The sequence below is a fragment of the Cervus canadensis genome, chromosome 15 (genome assembly GCF_019320065.1).
Source record: "Cervus canadensis isolate Bull #8, Minnesota chromosome 15, ASM1932006v1, whole genome shotgun sequence".
NCBI classification, from domain to species: Eukaryota; Metazoa; Chordata; class Mammalia; order Artiodactyla; family Cervidae; genus Cervus; species Cervus canadensis.
The window spans coordinates 71,218,379-71,241,547 of record NC_057400.1 but is presented as its reverse complement, the minus strand read 5'-3'; the positions used below and the strand labels follow the sequence as shown (position 1 = coordinate 71,241,547).

At 49.1% G+C, this 23,169-nt stretch overlaps 1 protein-coding gene across 2 annotated transcripts in view; it reads right to left on the bottom strand.

Annotated features, from left to right (window-relative positions):
- ARHGEF4 (Rho guanine nucleotide exchange factor 4) overlaps positions 1 to 23,169 on the bottom strand; it is a 104,144-nt gene that overhangs the window by 6,877 nt on the left and 74,098 nt on the right. Inside the window, exons 2-5 of one of the 2 annotated variants that reach the window (XM_043487499.1) lie at positions 13,680 to 13,819; positions 2,297 to 2,476; positions 1,175 to 1,354; positions 918 to 1,097 (exon numbers count right to left, since the gene is read on the bottom strand). In XM_043487499.1, coding sequence (XP_043343434.1) covers positions 918 to 1,097; positions 1,175 to 1,354; positions 2,297 to 2,476; positions 13,680 to 13,819 — 680 coding nt within the window. Of the gene's footprint in view, positions 1 to 917; positions 1,098 to 1,174; positions 1,355 to 2,296; positions 2,477 to 6,819; positions 7,099 to 13,679; positions 13,820 to 23,169 lie in introns of those variants that run through there. The other variant, XM_043487500.1, reaches the window with a different exon arrangement.

Below are 23,169 nucleotides of genomic sequence, written 5' to 3'. Positions count from 1 at the left end.
CTTCTCAGCCCAGTGTTTTGCTTCCTCCTGACAAAGCTCTGGCTTCACATCTGAAGACAGCCAATGTCTTCCTTTTTCAGTACCACGCGACACAGACATCCGTGTTGCGTGTGTGTCGTACGGGAGACTCCCTGTGTGTGTCTTTCATCTACCTGGAGCCAGAAGACCAGGTCTGGCATTCAGCAGCCTAGGACTTCATGAACTCAGGCAGCAGCTGGCTGCCTGACAGGCCGCTGTGATGGTCACACTGGGTAATGCTGATAGCATGCCTTGTTAGACCTGCCCTAGTTCCCATTTCCCCGTCACAACTCTGCCTGTTGATAAATGGACCCAAATCCCACAGTTGCTCAGGTGCCCAGACACACCACCGGCTCCTGAGGTCTCCCTCCTCAGCTCTCCACCCGCTACTGGCAAGAGGGGGCAGGGCCTCCCCACCCCAACTGCTGGTAGCCAGAAAGGAGCACGGGTCGTCCCTGATGGGCTGGGCCAGGCATCTTCTGCTCAGCCTCATGTGACTGCCACAGGAGAGGGATAAAAATGAGTCCAGCTAGCCCAGACCAGTCCAGTGAACCTTGGCTAAATTTCAACCGGCGTTTAGAGTGGAAATAAGGATTACTTCAACCCAAATTCCAGTGTGCTTACTGTGTGAGGAAGCCCAGAATTTGCTAGGAATATCCTTAGGGTGCCCAGCCCGCCTCTGCCCCAGGCAGTTCCTTTCAGGGCCAGAGCCGAGGCCCTCCTGCTCCAAGGAGCATTCTCTTCCTTGGGGCTCACCCCACGCTGACCCTCAGAAGCGGTGACACTTCTAAAACAGAGTAGAAGGGAGAGGGCAGTTGGGGCCAGGGCCGGTGGGGTAGGGCGAGCCCCCAGCAGAGATGGGCAGAGCAGGGGCCTGGGCCCGGGGCCGGTGTGCTCACGTGCTCCAGGAAGCAGGCGCCTAGCTCGCTCAGGTGCGGCCGCTCCCGGTTGAACTTCTGCTCCAGCGCCTTCACAAAGGCTTTCTGGCACCGGTATATGTCCTCGATGTTCCCGAAGATGGTGCGCAGCTGCTCCTCGCTGAACATGTCTGCCCGCTTGCGGCACTGCCTGAGGTACCCCTGGGGGTGCGAGTGGTCAGGCCCCACTCTGGGCCCTCGCCCCGCCAGCCCGCCCGCCCGCCCGCCTCCAGCCTCACCTCGCAGATGTCCCGCAGGTGCTTGATGTAGTCTCGCTCCGTGCTGAGGATCTCGTTGATGACGTTGGTCCGCATCTGGTCCCTGCTGCCCTGCGCCTCGGCGTCCCCGCCATCCCCAGCCCCTCGGCGCCCAGGCCCCAGGGCCTCATCGTCTGCAGGCTCGTCCTGGTTCACCCGCAGCTGCAGGCGACACAGCCAGTCAGAGTCCCCCCGGGGTCAGCGCCCAGCATCCCATACGCTGACGGCAGGGAGCTGACACTCGGAGGACTCACAGCAGCACAGGGCAGGAAGATCCCGCATCACCCGAGTAATGCCCAGAGGGACGGGGATGGTGGGCCAAAGGCACCCGGCTCCCGTTAGAACGGTGTAGATGCTCACTACAGGGGTTCTGAACCAGCACCTGCTCACACTGGGCCTACTGGGGGCTGTGAAGCAAGTGGACAGGTGGCGTGGCCCTGCTGGCTCTGAGACTATAACCAGGAAAGGCTCGGGGCAGAGAGGGCTGTTAACCCAGGCGGTCTGGGCCAAGAGAAGCAATGAACCTCAGGGCCTGGGGCCTCCCCTCCCCACTGCCCTCTACCTGCCTTTTGGAGGCTACACCAGGGTTTCCTCCCCAGAGACCAAAGGCTGCCTTAGGTCTGGGTTTGCCCCCTGTGATCTCCTGGGTTAAAGACTGAGCTTGTCCTTGTCTCAGTTCCCTAGATGTGGTGACAGCTCCCAGAGTCCAGGACTGCTGTGAAAGTCAGAACTGAGAGGATCTGCGCAGATGGTCCGCACAGCACTCTGGAAACCCTGGGAGGCCCAGCTGCCTGTGGCAGTGGTATTCTAACATGCAGACCCTCTGCCCCCAGAGGGGCCCATCGTCTCTGACCCATCCTTCTCTGGCCCCTGAGGACTCCGGGAGAGAGGGCAGGGCTGAGGTGCAGTTAGTGGTGGCGCAGGAGGAAGGCTGGGTCTCACTTCCCAGGCTGGGCTTCCTGGGACGCCCACTCAGCCCTGAGCCTGCAGTCCAGGTGAGACATCCACCTCCAGCACCTCAGACCCCAGAGCACACTCAAGCTTGCGTTTCCGAGCCAGCTGTGGGCTCTTCTCGGGCCTAGAGAAGCCGGGGCCGGGCCATACCCGCACGAAGCTCGCTGGGAACCAGCCCTCGCCATCCGCGACGCGGCCCCACCACCACTCTCTGTTGGTCGCATCCATCACTTCGATGACGTCTCCAGCATTGAAGCCCAGTTCCTGGTCATCCATGGTGACATGGTCCCAGAGTGCTTCAGCACAGACCACGCTGCCATCGCTAATGAGCTGTGGAGAGAGCCGGGGAGGGCGTGTCAGGGTAAAGGTGCTCCCCTACCTTCTGCCCTCTGTCCCCCAACCCTGGAAAGAGGGGATCCTGGCTTGTTCACAGAGGAGGGGACTGACGGAGGCTCCCCCAGGCTCCTCAGGGGGACGGGGCTGTGCCCAGGGCATGTGCCCAGATATGCACTGTCTAGACTGGCAGTGAACTCATCATTGGAATCCTGGGGAGCCATCAAATCTGAGTGTGAGCATGCTGCTCCCGCCCTGCACAGGGCACACGTTCCTCCCGTCCCCACTGGGCCGGGATTCAGCTGCTGGCTCTCCGCTCCCCCTGTGCCTCTGCTGCGCTCTGGGATGCTGGCCCAGGGGCTCCTACTGGATGCCTTGGAGGGGACCTCAGAGCTGCAGAGAGAGGGGCCTTGCTCCTTCCTAGTGGCTTCTTGTGGACACGCAGTGCCTGTGAAGCCTCCTGACCAATAGCAATGCCTCTTTCCCTGGGTCTGGCAGTGCCCAGCCGCTGCAGTAGCTGGATCTGGTCTGCAGAGTTTTTTGAACGCTTGCAGAACCAGTCTCATGGCACCCCTGGCACCAGCTGAGCAGTACCTCTCCTCAGAGTTCTAGATCTCCAGCCCACAGGATTCTCCCTCTTAATGACTGCAGCCGTTTCCCTTTATTCCCCAGCTCTAAAGGTGAAGCTCCATCGTAAAACTGCCATCTCTGTAACAGAACCCTCAGGGCTGTTCTTGAGCACGTGGTGACTGAGTCAGCTACTTTATACCTGCCGAATAATTCTCTACATTGATTTCTCTCTGTGGAAATAACTGGTGTGGTCCCTCTTTCCCACACGTCAGAAATCACATCAGGAGGGATGCTCCCCTCCCAGGCAGTCCTTGTGCTCAGAGCTCTGTTTCACACCGGGCTTGAGGCAGGAGGGAGACCACCCCCGCCCCCCCGCCAGGGTGAGCAATTAGGAGTTTATTCCCTGTGGACAGGAACTCCAAAATATCCATCAGCAGGACAAAGAGAGAAGGCTGAGCCCTGCCCATATAAAGATAAGATACCACACATTTCTCATTCTTGAAGTTAAGGAGACCTTCCTGACTAGAAAGCTCTTTGGAGGTCAAAAGGGGAGTGATGCTAAGTCTACCCATAGGCCTCTGCGGTGAGATGCGCAGGCACATGGGAGGGTCCCAATATACTCCAAATACAGACTCAGAGCCAGGCAGATCAAAATGACTGGCCAAAGGAGACCTGGAACAAATGCCCCGTGAAAGTGGTTCCAACTGCCATGAGGGTGTGACTGACTGTGCCCGTGTGTCTACCCACACGTACTAGACTCTCCTTCCTCCCAGCACACATTTCACTTATTTCATTACTCTCTTATTGCTCTCTTTGTGGGAAACCTGTTCTGCAACGCTGAAGGGCCAGGACCTTGTCACCGACCACTGATCGTGGTCTAACTGTTGTGACCCAACTCAGTCTCTGGCAGGGAACCAAAACCCTGCTTCAAGCCACTGCAGGCCGAGGCCACCTGAGATCAGGCTGACTCCTGCTTTCATGTCACGCGGGTTCAGTATCTGGTCTGTGAATGACAAGCGGCTCTGTGAGCTTTGGGCGGGAGGAGGAGTGGACTGGGGCTGCCCAGGAGGTGAGGTCCATGCCCCTCTACTAGGACCAAGTGTTGGCTCTCATTGTCACGGACCTGGGCTGGCTCTCTGGGCATCACCAGACAGGCCCTCTGTGCTGCTTCCTCTTCTGAGCTGCTGCCCATTGGGGGGCCTTCTCTGGGTGCTCCTAGGGTGGTGTGCATGGTAATCCTCCCACCAAAACAGGAACTGGCAAGACTGGCTGTCTCCACCTCAGTTCCACTTGCTGTCTCCACAGTGTCCCAAAGGGACAGGGTGGGAGGGATGCTTAGGTACTGGTGCCCATTCAAACTGGGCCTTGCCTCCAGGGTAGGGCCTGAGAAAGCATGTTCAGAGACTACCATGAGGTGCTTTATGTTTTGGTGGGTGGGGTTTAAGCCTGTTCCAAACCCCAGTGAAACCACTTTTCAGAATAATCTACAGCTTATAGGCACACCCACTCTCATAGCAGCAGCTCTTCACGGGTTGCACATTTCCGTGGTCCACCCAGGGACCCTGGGCTCAGAGCACTGGGCGAATCCTGGGGGTCACAGACCTCCTCAAGACACCACTGTACTCATCCAGCTAAGAAGACCTACTATGGGTTTGTCCTTTCCTGCAGGGAGAAACCTCCTGGCTGCAGTGTGGCCAGGATGAGAAAAGTGGACTTGGCGAGGCCAAACAAGAGGAACTGGCCAGCTGCAGCCTGGGAGCAGGCCTCAGCCTGGGCAGTTAGCACAAGCAGGCTGCCATCCAGGTCTTGGTGGGTCTGGCCCCAGACCAGGAGGAAGCAGAGTGGCTCAAAGGTGGTTTGGGTGAGCCAGTGTGGACATGGGTGCAGGAGGACATCCCTGTGCAGGGACAGTGACCATGGGTGACTGTGCCCATCAGGATGGAGGCTATTGGGGAAGATTTGTATGTTTTGAGCGATGAGTTACAGAGACTGGGGAGGATTCACCCCTGGAGCTGCTTAGGTAACCTGAAGTTTGGATCTGGCAGGGAACAAAGCCTCTTGTTTATTAAGCTTTGTAGATTTGATCCCGGACAAGTGAGTGTTCTGAGACTCCCTGTTCCTGCAAGTCCCCCAGCGCAAGTCTGCCAGTGCACTTTCATGGGCTGGCTAATGGGATGCTACACTCCGATCTCAGAACAACCTGCTAGTGACAGGTGGATGCTGTCCATCCTCAGGTCACAGAAACTGTACACACTGGTCCCCACACAGGGAGGAAGTACTGCAGACACTCTAGGTTATTCCCACCAGAGGAACCAGGTCAGGCATCTCCCCTTGTCTCCATATTCCCTCACATGAGCCCTAAACAAAAGCCCCTCTTGAGTGGCCAGTGCTTCCTGCTCTTGCCAGTCTTTGCAGAGAGGCGCGGCTTCTCCACAGGTGGTTTTCTGCTCAGCTGGAAGGGCTCCAGCTATGGGCAAAGAGGCATGGCTTCCTGGAGAGATCAGGATTCCTGACACCTTTATGGACAACTCCATACTCATCCTGATCGGTCGCCTAGAGGCCCATGGTGGTCACTTTCGAGTCCCAGCACCTTGCTGGGCCGTTCCCATGAGCAACTTCTGTCATTTCCCTTGTGCCTTGGTCCCCATCAGCTCAGAGTTACAGGGAGCTGGATCACCAAGCTCTCCTGTATATCCACAAATGGGAGGTGCTTAGATGAGCACCATTAACCATTTGTGTGATGTCACCAACACAAAATGTAGCTCCAAGGGGTCAAAGATGCAGTCTACCTCCAGGACAGCCTAGCGGCCACCAGAGCCAACACTAGCGTGCTTCTGGACGGGGGCCCTTCCTGTCGCTCTGAAGTGCAGCTGCACTGAAGCCGAAACTCAACCTGGGCAGGCCCGGCAGCGAGGGTCTGGGCTTACCCTTGGCCTGGTAATGGAGAGCACAGGCTGCATCTGAGGTGTGAGGTTTTTATGTGGGGGCAGGTGGGGGACTGTACCAGTGAGGGGGAGTCAACCTCAAGACTAGGACAAGCCAGGAACGGGGCAGGATACCTTTTTGGGCTTCTGAGATTTTGACAGGCCTGGGAAAGCCAGGCTCTGCCTCAAAGTGCCCCCTGATAATCACCCGTCACCCTCCCCACCCTGCCCCACCTGCTCACTGTCTCACGCATGCCGGCTGTTGGAGGATTCCACTCCGACAGTCTTGGGAACAGGGCTTGGCTCCCACGGCCCCCCTGCGCAAGCATCCTGGGCGTGGGGAGGTTCAGAATGCCCACCTGCAAGGCGCAGGGTGGGGGGCGGCTGTGCCTTTGATGGGGGGCATGCTGACTGAGACCACTTAAGACCTAAAATGGTGAAAGCAACTGCAGATAACAGGAGCAGAGAAAACCACTCATCCTCAGACATCTCAACCCATCCAGAAAAGCATGTCCAGATCTGCTCACACAGCGGTCACATGTGCAAGGTTCCCTGACAACCAGATAGCCGCGGCCACAGCTGCATCCGCATCCTCAGTTACACACTCAGACGCGCCATTTTACACACACGCGCGCGACAGACGTGGCACATGTGTCCCCTCGTCTCTGAGTCACCCACCCTGCCGCACCCCAGGGGATACACACACAGACGGGCCCTAGCACCCGGGGCTTGCGGCGGAGGCCTCCCCTCGGCGGCCGGCAGTGCGGGGCTACCCCGGCCGCACCGCGGGCTGCTGGCCACAGCGGGCTGGGGGCGGCAGGAAAGATGCGCACCGGCGCCACTCACCCCGGCGGTCAGCGGAAGGCCAGCAGAAATATCAGCACGACGTTGATGAGCACAAGCAGTGCCAGGACGGCGAAGACGACCACGCGCTGGGCGCCGGGGGGCAGGTTGCAGCGCAGGAGGGCGCGCAGGACGCTCCCGGGCGGCGCGGGGCGGCGCCGGGACTGCGGGGCCCGGGCCATGGCGCCCGGCCTCTCGGCCCCGCGCGCCCCGAGATCCCGCCGCGATAGGGCGGCTGCGGGGCTGCCGGCGCGCCCGGAGTGGGGCGGAGCCGCCGCACTCTCCAGCCCCGGCTTCTCGCTAGCCGCGCGCGCCGAGCTCCCCCCGGCCCCAGCCCAGCCACCCGGCACCGGCGTGGGCGGGGCAGGGGGTGGGGCCGGGCGACCCGGCGTGCTCCCAGCTCCGCCCGGAGCGCCTCCTCGCTAGTGGTCTCAGCGGTCGCGGTTCCTAACCGGCCGCGCGCACAGAAGCCCTGGGTGGCGCTCGGGGCGCGGGAGGCCAAGGGTTCTGAGTCCTAACACCAAGGACTGTCCTTGACCCCGACTTCACAGACCAGTGAGTGCGGCTCTGAAAAGTCAGACAATTTGCTGTCAGAAGCTCGCCCAGGAATTTGAATTCTGGATAGAAAGCGATCCATGCTGAGGTGCTCCAGGAAGGCCCTGACTCAGGACATCTGCTTACTGACCTTGCCCATCAGCGCAGCATTTTGTTCCTATGAGAGAGCATCTGGCTTCTTCAGCTGCCGACCCTCCTACCCAGTTTCACTGAGGTACAACTGACAAAGACTGTGTATATTTAAGGCGCACGACTGAATATTAGACATACACTATAAAATTACCCCCACAACCAAATTAACTACCATTTCCATCACCTCAAAGAGGTGCCATTTTGTCTGTGGTGAGAACACGTAAGAGCTAACTACTTAGCAGATTTTAAGTACAGTATTGTTAATTATACTCATCATGCTGTACATTAGATCCCCAGAACTTATTCATCTTGTATAATTAAAATTTTGTACTCTTTGACCAACGTCTTCCCATTTCTTCCCCCGCCCCTCAGCCCTTAGCAACCATTCCACTCTGATTGTATGAGTCTGACTTTTAGATTACACATATAAGTGAAATTATACAGTATTTGTCTTTCCGTGTCACGTAGCATAGGGGTCGTTAACATTGTTGCAAAGGGCAGGATTTCCTTCTTTTTTAAGGCTGAATAATACACACACACACACACACACACACACATTCTCCATCCATTCATCTGGATATTAAGTATAATACCTAATATTTAGGTATTAGGTTTCCATGTCTTGACTATTGTGAATAATGCTGCAATGAACATGGGAGTGCAAATATCTCTTGAGAGATCCTGATTTCATTTCCTTTGGATATACATCCAGAAATGGGATTGTTGGATCATATAATAGTTCTATTTTAAATTTTTTGAGGAATCGCCATACTGTTTTCCAAAGTAGCTGTGCCAATTTACATTCCCATCATCAGTGTGTAAGGGTTTCCTATTCTCCACCCTAACACCGTCTTTTGTCTTTTTAATAACAGCCATTCTAATGTGTGAGGTGATACCTCATTATGGTTTTGATTTGCCTTTCCTTGATATTGAAATGTCAAGTGACATTGAGTATTTTCTTTCAAGAAATGTCTATTCAGGTCCCTTTGCCCATTTTTAAATTGGGTTATTTGCTTTTGTTTGTTTTGCTATTAAGTTGTGAGTCCCTTAAGAGATTTCGCCTATTAACCCTTTATATTTACAAATATGTTCTCCTATTCCATAGGCTGCCTTTTCAGTCTGTTGAGGGTTTCCTTTTACTGTGCAAAAAGCTTTCTAGTTTGATGCAATCCAATCCCATCTAGTTTTGCTTTCGCAGTCCTGTGTTTTTCAAATGTGTCATATCCAAAAATCACTGCCTAGACCAATGCCAAGAAGATTTCCCTTTGTTTTCTTCTAGGAGGTTAATGGTTTCAGGTCTTACATTTAAGTCTTTAATCCATTCTGAGTTGACTTTTGAGGGGCCAATTTTATTCAGCAGCTTAAAAAAAAAAAACCCCTATGTCCAGTACTTAGGGATTTCTACTGCCTCCCAGTCAGAGCCTGCAGTCTTAACCTTGCAGGGCTCAGAGCTCACATACAAGCCTCTTGTTCCATCCACATGAGGAGCTCTGTCACAGTCACTGTGCCCCTCCAATGGGTCAGAAGGCTGCAGCTGAGGGGGCCAAGGAAACTGCAGCGCATCTCAGATGTGGGCAGAGGTTTCCAGGCTCCAGGCTCAGCTCTGTGGCTCCTGGAGTAGGAGGAACCCATGGTGGGATGACGTGCAGAGGCGGGGTGTTCCCTTGTGGGTGACTGTGTGTTCAGATTCTGTGTGTGTGCCAGTTCTACATGCATGTGAGAGATGAGGTTACCTGAAGACATTACTATCCTGCTGAACAGTACAGATGAAATACCTGTCGGTGTGGCAGAGGAGGGTTGGGATATATCCAGATGGGCTGTCTGCCCCCTGCAGATCTGAAGGTTTAGCCTGGCTCTACCTATCTGTCTAGTAAGGGAAAACAGTCTTCTGCTCCTGCCCAGTTCTTTAAAAAAACTGGTTCAAGATTTTCTCTCTCAACCTCTTACCAGGATGGTAGGGGCTCCCTGCACCCCAAATCCCATGCCTCTGGTGGGGAATGGCTCAGACCTCTGACCCGGGTCATTTTGCCCCTGTGGTTCTAGAGCCATCAGACACCCAGGAAAGAGGGCGCAGAGGGCTGTGTGTCTTCAGGCCGCTGGTCAGAGCAGTACCGAGTGCTATGGGTCTGCAAGACCTACCTGGCCTCCGGGGGCGTGCTTTAGGACTTCAGTCTTGGCCCAGTTCTGGGATGAGGTTTCTGTCCCCTCCACAGCTGAGCAGCCCGGCAGAGTTTCAGTGGGAGAAGAACCTCTGAACCTGGGCCAGGACAGAGGACTGAGAGGTGGCCTCTGCCCAACCTTGGGCACCCGGGCTTCAGATCCCGGTGATCTGGGTACATGGCAGGAAAGACAACAGCAACAGGCTTTCTGTATTTCATGACCAAAAGCAAAGCCAAAAAAAGCTTGAAAGCAAAGGCCGAGGTCCCCGAGGGGTTCGGGCTGGAAGGATCCAAGCCAGGGAGAGGAAGGTAAGTGGAGGAGGCAGCAGGGCCTGGCCCACCAGGCTGGTGGCGTGGATCAGTGTGCAGGTCTGTGAGGGGGCAGGACTGCTGTGGAGATGGGGGCAAGGCTTTGGGAGCTGAGGGAAGAGGAAGGCTGCCCTGGGCTGCTGGCCATGGACACTTGCAGGCCTAGAGCACTGACCAGTACTGGGCTCCTCCCTGGGGCTGCGGAGTGGGTGCAAGAACCATGTCAGGTCTGGGGACAGATATCCAGGGTCACAGGCACTGGGGAAGACAGAAACTCCTGGAGAGAGGGGGGTCAGACCCCCTCCATGGAGGGGTGGTCGCAAGCTGGCCTTGAGTCCTGTGGCGTTCTCTAAATGCTCCACCAATAAGTGCTAGGAGCCACAGGAAGGCCAGACTACCTTCTGCCCTTGGTGACTCTGTGGCTCTGTGGGCCAGGCCAGTCCTGCTTCCTACCTGCAGTGCTGCTTGTGTGGAGTTAGTCACTCAGCTGTGTCTGACTCTTTTCTACCTCGTGGACGGAGCCCACCAGGCTCCTCTGTCCATGGGATTTTCCAGGCAAGAATACTGGAGTGGATTGCAAGTTCCTTCTCCAGGGGATCTTCCCAATCCAGGGATCAAACCCGGGTCTCCCACATTGCAGGCAGATTCTTTACTGTCTGAGTCATGTCAGGAAAGCTGTGCTGGCTTACTTATTGGCAAAACTCCTTAAAAAACGTTTTAAGCCCGAGGTTGGAGTACAAGCTTTATGTCTGTCTGCCCTCTAGTCTGGGTGTCATCTTATTTCAGCAGGATGATCCACGAGCTGCCCCCAGTCTGCCTTGCCCTCCTGGAGCAGGGCCATCAGAGCAGCTCGATACACAAGTGCTTAGAGGGGAGCCAGACACATGAAGGCCCTTAGCTCCATGCAGCAAGTGGTCAGAGCTGGGGGCAAGCCCCACTCCCCATGCGTGCCATCCCACATTGCAGCTTGGCCCGGCCCAGAGGGGAGACACTGCTGTCTGCAGGGCAGTGAGTGGCCACCAGGAGATCCCAGGCCTCCTAGCTGGGAGCTGTGACTACCATCCTCTGGTTCTCTCTCACAACTTGGTGTGGGGGTTGAAATGAAAAGGGAACCATGTCTTACAAAGACATTGCCTACTTTCAGCCTTCAACTCTTCAGAAAAAAAATCCCTGGGGTAAGAATGTCCTCAAGCCTGACCTCAGGGATGTCTCTGGCTCAGCAGGGCATGGCTGAAGCCACAGAGGCAGGGAGAGAATGGGAGGAGGGTAGAAATTGGGCAGACAGGCAGGCCCAGGCCTGGGCCCGGTCACAGGCATCTGGAGGGCACAGTGACGAGAGGGGACACTTCTGGGCCCTGACACTAACTCATCCTGCAGGAACTGGACCATCACGAGGTGTGAGGCACAAGTCAGGTGCAGGAAATACGGGGAAAAGACACCGCTGTGCCCCTTCTCCTTCCACGAGGGCACATGCAGTAAAAGCCAGGCACCCATACAGACGGGCGCTGTCTGCCCCCACCCCGCTGTCGGCTCCCTGAGAGCAGGACTGCATCCTCTGCACAGCTCTGTCCCGAGGCTGGGACACTGCCTGACACACACACGCAGTAAATGTCACAGGCACAGAACACACAGGCGAATGCTGCCCATCCAGACCCTTACGCGGTCACACACACGCACTCCTCACACACTCAGAACACAAAAGGGCTTCACAGTCCCCTGAGATGTACCTGCTCTTCAGCCCAGGTGGTTTCCGTTCCCTCCTGCTTAGGAAACTGAGGAGTGATCACTCCTTCTTAGGTCACCAGGAATAAAAAAGTGTCCCAATTTAGAGTATGACACTCATATGATCTTAGAAAATACAAGTGATGTTATTTAGTGTGGACTTTTCTCTGACACCTGTGGCTTCTGTTATTTCCAAGCCTGAAACCCACGCCGAGCCCCAGCAAGCCTTCTTGCCACACGCGTGAAAGCCATGCGCATGAGAGGGGCCGGGGATGCAGAGGAGGACGCGCTGCCCTCACAAGGCTGGGTGAACCAGCCTGTCCCCAGAGACTCAACTCTGACGTCTCTGGAGTTCCCGATAAGGTGAATCTCGTGAATGCTGCCAACAAATCATAACAAATACTGCCTTTCCTGAGTATCCAGTACACCTGGGTACCGTGACTCCGACATGCCAGTGGGCATGGGTGCAACATGTACCCCACATTGAGGAAACAGAGGCTGAGACAGAATAACCTGCAGCAGCTCCTCCACTAGCCAGTGTCAGGAAGGACTTTGTACATCGGGGTCTGGATGTGCCGGTGGGTCTCATGGAGAGGGCAGCCCGGTCTCTGCCCCGAGTCAGCTCACTGCATCACTGGAGGGGCTCTGCAGCCCGCCCTGGGCCTCCTCTGTCTCCCCCTCCATCCCGGGGGCTCTCACAGGGTCCGGGGAAGACCAGAACCTGGGAAGCACTGAGGGTTCTAAACATAAGTACAACATCACCACCCTGTCCACTCAGTAACCTCAAATGCCAGGCAGGACCTTTGAACCAAACAGGAAACAAATTCTCTAAGCAGTCAAAATAGGTCCCATACAATTCATAGTCCAAATTGCCTTCATTTCCATCAAAATGTAGATAGAAATGCCCCACATCTCCTGCCCCACATCAGAGATTATTTGTTCTTCTAGAGCACTCCTGGCTCTCAGCTTTCCTCATCCAAAGCATCTGAGAGTGGACAATTTGTCAAGGGTTGAAAAGGCACGTCCCCAGCCAGCAGCACGATGTGACCGGCCAGATTCCACCACCAGATAGGAGACGGCTATAAAAAGCAGACACGAGAGCTGTAACAAGGCAGCGCTGATGGCCAATCAGATAACCCCACACCTTTTCAGAGTCCTGGAAAGCTTTACCTTACTGTTCCTTCCGCATTATCATCCTCATTATTGGAGACCAAGAACCTACTGCATGCCATGTTACTTACATTTGTTATTTCAGTCTGTCCTCCTGCAACCACATGGTCATCCTATTTTACAGTTCAACAAACCAGTGCTCACAGGGCTACCTGCTCAAATCTATGTGTCTGGTCACTGCAGGGAGGAGTTCTGATCCAGGGGTGGGAGGCTCTCCCCCACAGTACACGTCCTCCCACCACGGTTGAGCCCCAGGACTGAGAAGGGCAGCTGAATCATCAAGGGAAAGCAAAACATTTTCTGTGAATTATGCTTAAGATGACATCATTTTGGAGCCCCTTCTACTCAAAATAGCTTATCAGAAGCACTTAAAGGCTTCAAATATTGGAAAAATCAATTTATTTGGATGCTTAATCCTTATGAATAATGGATTTTGAAGAAATCATTACTTCATGGCTATTTTAAATCATTTAAGGGGCTAACCCCTGTCCTCCTTCCTCCCAAGCAGATCTTCCATTGAGGATGGTATTACGGGCTTATATCATAGGTGCTGGGTACCACACCTGCTATTCTGGGTTTCCTGAAGGCCCCATGAAGGCAGAGAGGAGGGACCTCAGATTTGACAAGCTCCGCTCGTGGACACCATGTTCCAAAGCGAGAGGCACAGACTGGAACTGTGACGCGTGCACACCGTGCCACTGCCGTCTGCTCGGAGCGCAGTCTGTGGCTGTCTGGGCCTGCGTGAGCGTGCTGGAGGTGCTCCCCTGGCCGGGCCGCGCGTCCCAGCCCTGTCCACCCACGCAGCCCCGACTGTACCTCGTTGATGGCCAACTGCTCGCCGCCCCCTCCAGTGTGGCTGTAGTGGTGGCTGGAGCTGTGCCCATCCTCATACAGGTCCTCCTCACTGCCCGCCTCATCTCCACGCAGGGCCGTGTCCAGAGCGCCATCAGGGAGGGCTGGAAGGAGAGAGAGAAGCTGCCAAAGAGGACCGAGGGAGGGGACCCACGGAAAAGGAGACACGCCTTTCAGAGATGAACAGTCCTTCTTCGAGAGGAGAGAGGGGGTCAGGGAACCGGATTTGCAAGCCATTCTTGCTGCATAAACATAATCTGGCTGAAAGAGTGCACTGGTTGACTTCACACCACCACTATACATCACTTACCATTCAGTCCCCACCAGTTCCATAAACAAGGACACACAATTATGTCCAGTGGCAAGACACCCAAGACCCCCCCAGTTGAATTAGATTCAAAATCACTTACCAGTGTATCAGATATAGATGATATACCTTATCATACTTTATACATGGTATAAAGCCCTAAAAATGCTAATGACTGATTTTTTTATTTATTTTATTTTTTTTCCATTTATTTTTATTAGTTGGAAGCTAATTACTTTACAATATTGAAGTGGGTTTTGTCATACATTGACATGAAGAAGCCATGGATTTACATGTATTCCCCATCCCGATCCCCCCTCCCACCTCCCTCTCCACCCGATCCCTCTGGGTCTTCCCAGTGCACCAGGCCCGAGCACTTGTCTCATGCATCCAACCTGGGCTGGTGATCTGTTTCACTATAGATAACATACATGTTTTGATGCTGTTCTCTCGAAACATCCCACCCTCACCTCCTCCCACAGAGTCCAAAAGTCTGTTCTGTACATCTGTGTCTCTTTTTCTGTTTTGCATATAGGGTTATCATTACCATCTTCCTAAATTCCATATATATGTGTTAGTATGCTGTAATGTTCTTTATCTTTCTGGCTTACTTCACTCTGTATAATGGGCTCCAGTTTCATCCATCTCATTAGAACTGATTCAAATGAATTCTTTTCAACAGCTGAGTAATATTCCATGGTGTATATGTACCACAGCTTCCTTATCCATTCGTCTGCTGATGGGCATCTAGGTTGCTTCCATGTCCTGGCTATTATAAACAGTGCTGCGATGAACATTGGGGTGCACGTGTCTCTTTCAGATCTGGTTTCCTCGGTGTGTATGCCCAGGAGTGGTATTGCTGGGTCATACGGCAGTTCTATTTCCAGTTTTTTAAGAAATCTCCACACTGTTCTCCATAGTGGCTGTACTAGTTTGCATTCCCACCAACAGTGTAAGAGGGTTCCCTTTTCTCCACACCCTCTCCAGCATTTATTGCTTGTAGACTTTTGGATAGCAGCCATCCTGACTGGCGTGTAATGGGACCTCATTGTGGTTTTGATCTGCATTACTCTGATAATGAGTGATGTTGAGCATCTTTTCATGTGTTTGTTAGCCATCTGTATGTCTTCTTTGGAGAAATGTCTGTTTAGTTCTTTGGCCCATTTTTTGACTGGGTCATTTATTTTTCTGGAATTGAGCTGCAGGAGTTGCTTGTATATTTTTGAGATTAATCCTTTGTCTGTTTCTTCATTTGCTATTATTTTCTCCCATTCTGAGGGCTGTCTTTTCACCTTGCTTATAGTTTCCTTTGTTGTGCAAAAGCTTTTAAGTTTCATTAGGTCCCATTTGTTTATTTTTGCTTTTATTTCCAATATTCTGGGACGTGGGTCATAGAGGATTCTGCTGTGATTCATGTCAGAGAGTGTTTTGCCTATGTTCTCCTCTAGGAGTTTTATAGTTTCTGTTTTTACATTTAGATCTTTAATCCATTTTGAGTTTATTTTTGTGTATGGTGTTAGAAAGTGTTCTAGTTTCATTCCTTTACAAGTGGTTGACCAGTTTTCCCAGCACCACTTGTTAAAGAGATCGTCTTTTTTCCATTGTATATCCTTGCCTCCTTTGTCGAAGATAAGGTGTCCATAGGTTCGTGGATTTATCTCTGGGCTTTCTATTCTGTTCCATTGATCTATATTTCTGTCTTTGTGCCAGTACCATACTGTAATGACTGATTATTAAATATGTGTATCTCCAAAGAAATATACAGTATACAGATGCAAATATTGTTTGAAAATTAATAAAATAAACACATTTTTATCATCCTGATATTTATCATCCTGTTTAAGAAAATACAGACTCTTAGAATTCACACTCCTGTATATCCCACTTCAGTCCCACTCCCCACTCTCTCCTTTAGAATTATCCAGTGTTTCAAGCTTTTTTAAAACTATACCCAGGCTCTCTTTGCTTTGGCATGTATTTCTGCTGAGTTTTGCATGGTTTGACCTTTTCTTCTCTGATTGGCTTTTTCACCCAGCAGTTCATGGAGCTGTGACTGATTCAGTCTCCCTGATGAACAGTCTTGCACTGTGTGAGTATCTGTCAGTTTTGCAGGCAGGCTGCACTGCTGCAGACAGCCGGCGGTTCCCAGTCTGTCGCTGGTACAGAGGATGGTGATGCAGACCCACATGCCTCCAGGGCACACACCCCAGACTTTCTCCCAGTTTCCCAACTCCTTTTCAAGGGACTGTCCCCATCCAAAAAGCCTCTTATACATTGTTTTCCTATTCACCCCAAAGAAAATACCACAAATATACTGTATATTTTGAAGTTCTGTGGCTCTTTGGAGGATCACAAACTATTGTAACAGCTAAGATTTTTGCCCCCGTTGGATGAAATCATTACCTGTGGTGTGAATTCATGCTCCTGGGTATAGACAGCTAGGGGCGACATCCCTAGGTCCTGGGTATACCACACTCTTCCCTAAACTATCCTACCAGTTTAGACTTCAGACAGTGTGTATGAATGTTCTCACCACTCTACATCCTCCCAACTCTTGGGATGGGCATTGTTGGACATTTTCATTTTTGACAGGCTGATGGGTATGAGATGGGATCTTAGTTTTTATTTAAAATTTTTATTAAAAATTTTTTAATTTAAAATTCTTAAGTTTTAAGAATTTTAAGATCTTAATTTTAATTTAAAATTCTCTGCTTACTAATGAGTTGAGCATCTATGTTTATGGATTATTTGTATTTCCTTTAATGTGAAGTGTCTGTCTATTGAGTTGTTTTATCTTTAATATAATCATTAATGTAAAAATATATATTTCTATGTGAGTCTAGTTTTATATACATATACTTTCCTCCCTTTATTCTGGATTCTAAATCTTTGTCACCCATCTGTGCTACAAGTATAATTTCCCTGTTTGTAATGCCTTGTTTCTTTAAGGTATTTTTGACGAACAGAAGTTCTTTATTTATTTATTTACTTATTTTTTAGCCATGCCATATGGCTTGTGGGATCTTAGTTCCCCAATCAGGGATCCAACCTAGGCCCCCTGCAGTGAAAGCTCAGAGTCCTAACCACTGGACTTCCAGGGGATTCGCAAGAAGTTCTTCATTTTAATATAGACAAATTTGCCAATGTTATCATGTATAGTTTATATTTTGCAGAATTTCTTTCATTCCTAGTGCATGGACATACAGTTGCGTGTCTGTCTCCAGCTGCGCTGGGTCTTCGCTGCTGAAGGAGGGCTGCTCTAGTTGCGGTGCACGTGCTCCTCACGGCGGTGGCTTCTCGTTGCAGAGCACAGGCTCCAGGGCGCACAAGCTTCAGCAGCGACATGGCGTGGGCTCAGCAGTCACGGCACTCAGGCTCTGGTACACCCCACGGCATGTGGGCTCTTCCTGGACCAGGGATCGCACTTCTGTCGCCCGCATTGGTAGGCGGGTTCTTACCTACTGCACCACCAGGGAAATCCTGGTTTATATTTTGTGCGTTTAGGAAATTCTTTTCTACCTCAAGGTTATAAAGATATTCTCCTTTCATGTTTCATATTTTTCTTCAGACATTTAGGCTTCCCAGGTGGCTCAGATAGTAAAGTGTCTGCCTGCAACGTGGGAGACCTGGGTTCGATCCCTGGGTCAGGAAGATCCCCTGCAGAAGGAAATGGCAGCCCACTCCAGTACTCTTGCCTGGAAAATTCCATGGACGGAGGAGTCTGGTAGGCTACAGTACATGGGGTTGCAAACAGCCAGACACAACTGAGTGACTTCACTTTCACTTAGACATTTGTTTTTAACACACTTGGAAATGCTTTTTATGTTATCGTGTGTGGCTGGAATCTGTAATACTGTGATTTATAATAAGAAATAGATGCTTGATGTTCAGCCTGTTCCTGGCACAGAGCTCCTACAACCCTTGGAATATCCTATATGTGACCACGGTGTCTTATGTTATGCTAATGATGTGGTCCTGAACTGACCTGAGCAACCCCAGGTCTGTGCCTGGAGACCAAATGGTCTTGAGCCCACCTTGGGAGCAGGGAGCTTTTACTGACATACACAGTCAGGAATCCCAAGGAACTCTCATAACTTTTATTTCATTTGAAAACTGTTTTATTATGGAAACTTTCAAATGTGTACAAAGGGAGACATGATGGTATAAGAAACCTTGTATACCCATCACCCAGCTTCGATAATTCTCAACATGTGGGCAGTTTTGTTTCATCATCATGAATGTTCCATCATTTAGCATTGCTTCCTCACTAGATCCAAGACAAGACATGGTTTCATCTGTAAATATTATAATATATATTTCTAAATAAGATGAGGACTATTTTTTTTAAACTACAATACATATCTAAAACAGATTATAGTCCACCCAAGGATGTCTGTCATACCTTCTCCTCTACAGCACGAAAAAAATCTTATTTTGAAATAAATGTAAAGTATAGGGTGTTGAGACTCTAGTGCAGAGCGATCCTGTGTCCTCTTCACCCAGTTTCCCCCAATGATTATATTTCATATGACTCCAGGAAATTGCCCATGGTATAAGACCTGTAAATTGTTCTGTCATTTTATACCTGTGTAGATTTGTGTAACCACCACAGCAACCATTATATAAGCTTGGGAGGTTGACTTTTTTCACTCAGGCAAATGTCCTTGGGATTCATCCAAGTGGTTGCTTCTATTTTTACTTCATTCCTTTTTATTGTTTACTAGTACTCCATGCCGGAGAAGGCAGTGGCAATCCACTCCAGTCCTCTTGCCTGGAAAATCCCATGGACGGAGGAGCCTGGTAGGCTGCAGTCCATGGGGTTGCAAAGAGTCGGACAAGACTGAGCGACTTCACTTTCACTTTTCACTTTCATGCATTGGAGAAGGAAATGGCAACCCACTCCAGTGTTCTTGCCTGGAGAATCCCAGAGACGGTGGAGCCTGGTGGGCTGCCGTGTATGGGGTCGCACAGAGTCGGACACGACTGAAGTGACTTAGCAGCAGCAGCAGTACTCCATGCAATAGATGTAAACGTTTGTTTAAACATTCACCCATTGAAAGACATCCAGGTAGTTTTCAATTTTCAGGTTCAGTTCAGTTCAGTGACTCACTCGTGTCTGACTCTTTGTGACCCCATGGACTGCAGCACATCAGGCCTCCCTGTCCATCACCAACTCCCAGAGTTTACTCAAACTCAAGTCCATTGAATCGGTGATGCCATCCAACCATCACATCCTCTGTTGTCCCCTTCTCCTCCCGCCTTCAATCTTTCCCAGCGTCAGCGTCTTTTCAATTGAGTCAGTTCTTCACATCAGGTGGCTAAAGTATTGGAGCTTCACCTTCAGCATCAGTTCCTCCAATGAATATTCAGGACTGATTTCCTTTAGGATGGACTAGTTGGATCTCCTTGCTGTCCAAAGGACTCTCAAGAGTCTTCTGCAACACCATAGTTCAAAAGCATGAATTCTTCAGCGCTCAGCTTTCTGTATAGTCCAACTCTCAAAACCATACATTTCAATTTTATGCTGTTACAAATAAAGCTACTGGGAACTCTCATGTATAGGTTTTGGGGTGGACATAAGTTTTCCATTTTCTGAGATAAATGTGATTGCCCAGGAGTACAATTGCTGAGTCATACTGGTATAGGAAATAGATGAGCTCCAGGTGAGATGTTACAACTGGTCTCCTGTTCACATTTCATGAGGGATAAAAGTGGGCTTCAAACTGGATACTAACAGCATTTCTTGAGATAAGAGTTAGGTGGGCTCCAATTAAGGCATTTACAATCAGCTTCCTATTTGCCCTCCGAAATGGAAGTAACAACAGAAACAGGGTAAACAGCCAGTGCTGGTCTCTTGTAAACACTTTAGTGTAATAGTTGTGGCAAGGACAAAGAGGGGAAAAACCCTATTTGAGCAAAGGATTAAGGGATCTCCACACCCCCTTCTCTTGGGACAAGGGAGAGATTACATGTGCACAGAGAGGCTCCTTGTAGGTCAAAAGTGAAAATTGCTCGATTGTGTCCGACTCTTTGCTACCCCATGGACTATACAGTCCATGGAATTCTCCAGGCCAGAACACTGGAGTGGGTAGCCTTTCTCTTCTCCAGGGGATCTTCCCAACCCAGGGATTGAACCCAGGCCTCCTGCATTGCAGATGGGTTCTTTACCAACTGAGCTATCAAATTATGTGGGTCAAAAGTTAAGAGATAATGCCAGGCCATAATGAACCTTGCTCCTCCCAGAAGCCTTCATTGAAAGGCCTATCTTGGCTGAGGGGTGTGTGCATACCCCAGGGGAGGGTCCCAGGGTAGGTCAGTTGTGGAAAAAGAATCCAGATAATTGGCCTGACGGAAGACAACAACCCGGAAGAACTGCCCTATATAAATAACTAACCACCTCTTTACTGTACTCCTCATAAGCGGAGATGTCCACACCCTTTCTCTCTGGGTGTGCATCTCTGCATTGCTTCTGTCTTAACTAAAAAAAACTGTTTCTCTATGTGCTCTCCCACTTGTGCTACATCTCTAATAATAAACTTTGTAACTGCATTTACAGTTTCTGCCTCCATGAGAAATGCATTTTTCACTGGGGGCAAAGATCAGGGAAAAATAGCTTCTAGCTTCTAGCCTCTAGCCCATGTTGGTCTGATGGCTAGGATTCCTGATTCTCATCCAGGCTACCCAGGTTCAACTACTGGGCAGGGAATTAAGATCTTGCTTCACACCACCACTTGCTGCTGCATCGCTGAGATCAATAGAACAGTTGAAAAAAAAATTTTTTTTTTTTTAAGAAACTGTTGAACTATTTTCCAGAGTGATTGTACCATTTTACATTCCCACTACAAAGGATGAAAGATCCAGTTTCTCAGCATCCTTACCAGCATCCTTACCAGGCATTTGGATAGGTGTATAATATCACTTGTTGTTGTTCAGTTGCTAAGTTGTGTCATGCTATGCGACCACATGGACTGTAGCAAGCCAGGCTCCTCTGTCCTCCACTATCTCCTGGAGTTTGCTCACATTCATATCCATCAAGTTGGTGGTGCTACCTATCCATCTAACAATATTGCATCTTGGTCTTTATTTGCATTTCCCGAAAGGCAAGTGGTGCTGAACATCTTTTGATATGCCTATTTGCCATTCACATATCTTTTCCAATGAAGTATTTCTTCATGTTTCTGTACATTTTCTATTTGTATTGTTTATTGTTTTATGTTGAGATTTGAAGGTTCTGTATATATTCTAGATATGAGTCCTCTGTCAGACATATGGTTTGCAGGTATTTTCTCTCACTCAGTCTGTTGCTTATCTTTTCATCCTCTTAACAAGGATTTTCACAGAGCAAAAGTTTTAAATTTTGATAAAGTTCAATTTACCACTTTTTCCTTTTATGGGTGATGCTCTTGGAGTCACATCTAGGAACTTCACCAAATCTTAGTTCCAAAAGATTTTCACTTATGTTTTCTTCTAAAACCTTTATTGTTTTACTTTTTACACTTGAACCTATGATTCATTTTAGCTTTTTTTTTTGTATAAAATGTGAGATTTAGGTGAAATTTCATTTTTATTGCCTATGGATGTCCAACTGTTCCAGCACTATTTCTGGAAAAAAAAATATTTCCTCTACTGAACTGCTTCTGTACTTTTGCCAAAATTCTGTTTGCCAAGTGGGGATTTTACTATCAATTTTTAAAAAATTAAAAGAATTATAAGATAATACTATCAGCCAACAAATTAGATAAACTGGTTTATATGAGTAAATTCTTAGAAAAACATATTACTAAAATTGACTCAAGAAGAAATAGAAAATCTGAATAGACCTATAATAAGCAGGGAAATTGAATCACAAACTTCCCAACAGAGAAAAACTCAAGATTTGACAGTTTCACTAGTGAATTCTACCAAACATTTAAACAACAATTAGTATTAATCTTTCTCAAACTCTTCTGAAAAAGGATTATATATTAAAAGAATTACATATCTTAACCAATTTGGATATATTTCTGGCAATTCAAGAATGGTTTAACATATTAAAATAATTCAATATAATATAAGATGGTAAGAGAATGAAGGGAAAAAAACACCCCACATGGTCATCTCAGTTGATGAGAGAGCACTGACAAAGTTCAACACTATTTCATGATCCTATTCAAAACAGGATGGGAAGGGAATGTCCCCAACATGATAAAGGCCATATGTGAAAAATCCATAGCTAACATCATGCTTAACAGTGAGAAACTGAAAGCTCTTCCCTAAGACCAGGAACAAGACAAGGTTGCCTGCTTTCACTGCTTATATTCAACACAGCGTTGCAAGGTGTGCCCAGCTAGGCAAGAAAAAGAAATAAAAATCATCCAAATTGGAAACAACAAAGAAAATTATTTATGCTCATAGATGATACAATCTTAAATATAGAAAACTCTAAAGATACACAACATATTTTAAAGCTAATAAATAAATTCAACAAAGTTGCAGGATATAAATCAACACACAAAAATCAGTTTTACTTTTATATACTTGCAGTGAACAATTTGAAAAGAAACAAAAATTTCAAATTTCACTATAGTAGCATTGAAAATAATAAAATACTTAGGAATAAGTATTAGGTAAAAGAAGGTAAAAGATTTGTACAATGAAAATTGTAACATTGCTGAAAACCAAGAAAAGAAAACCTAAATAAATGGAAAGACGTTCCATATTTATGGATTAAGAGATTTAATATTGTTAAGATGACAGTACTATTGAAAGCAGTCTACAGATTCAATGCAATCTCCATAAAATCCTAATGGCATTTTTACAGAAGTAGAAAAACTCATTCCGAAATTCATATGGAATCTCAAGGGACCCTGACTAACCAAAAATATCTTGAAAAAATTAAGCTGGAGGGCTCACAATACTTGATTTCAAAACTTACTACAAAGACACAGTAATCAAACAGTGTGGTACTGGCACAAGGACAGACATATATTCTATTGGTCTAACAGACTAGAATAGAGACCTCAGAAATAAACCATCACCTAAAAGGTTGATTGATTTTTGACAAAGGTGCCAAGATGAGTCAGTGAGGAAAATGACAGTCTTTTCAATAAATTGTTTTGGGAAACTGGATACACACATCCAAAATAATGAAGTTAGGTCTTTATCTAA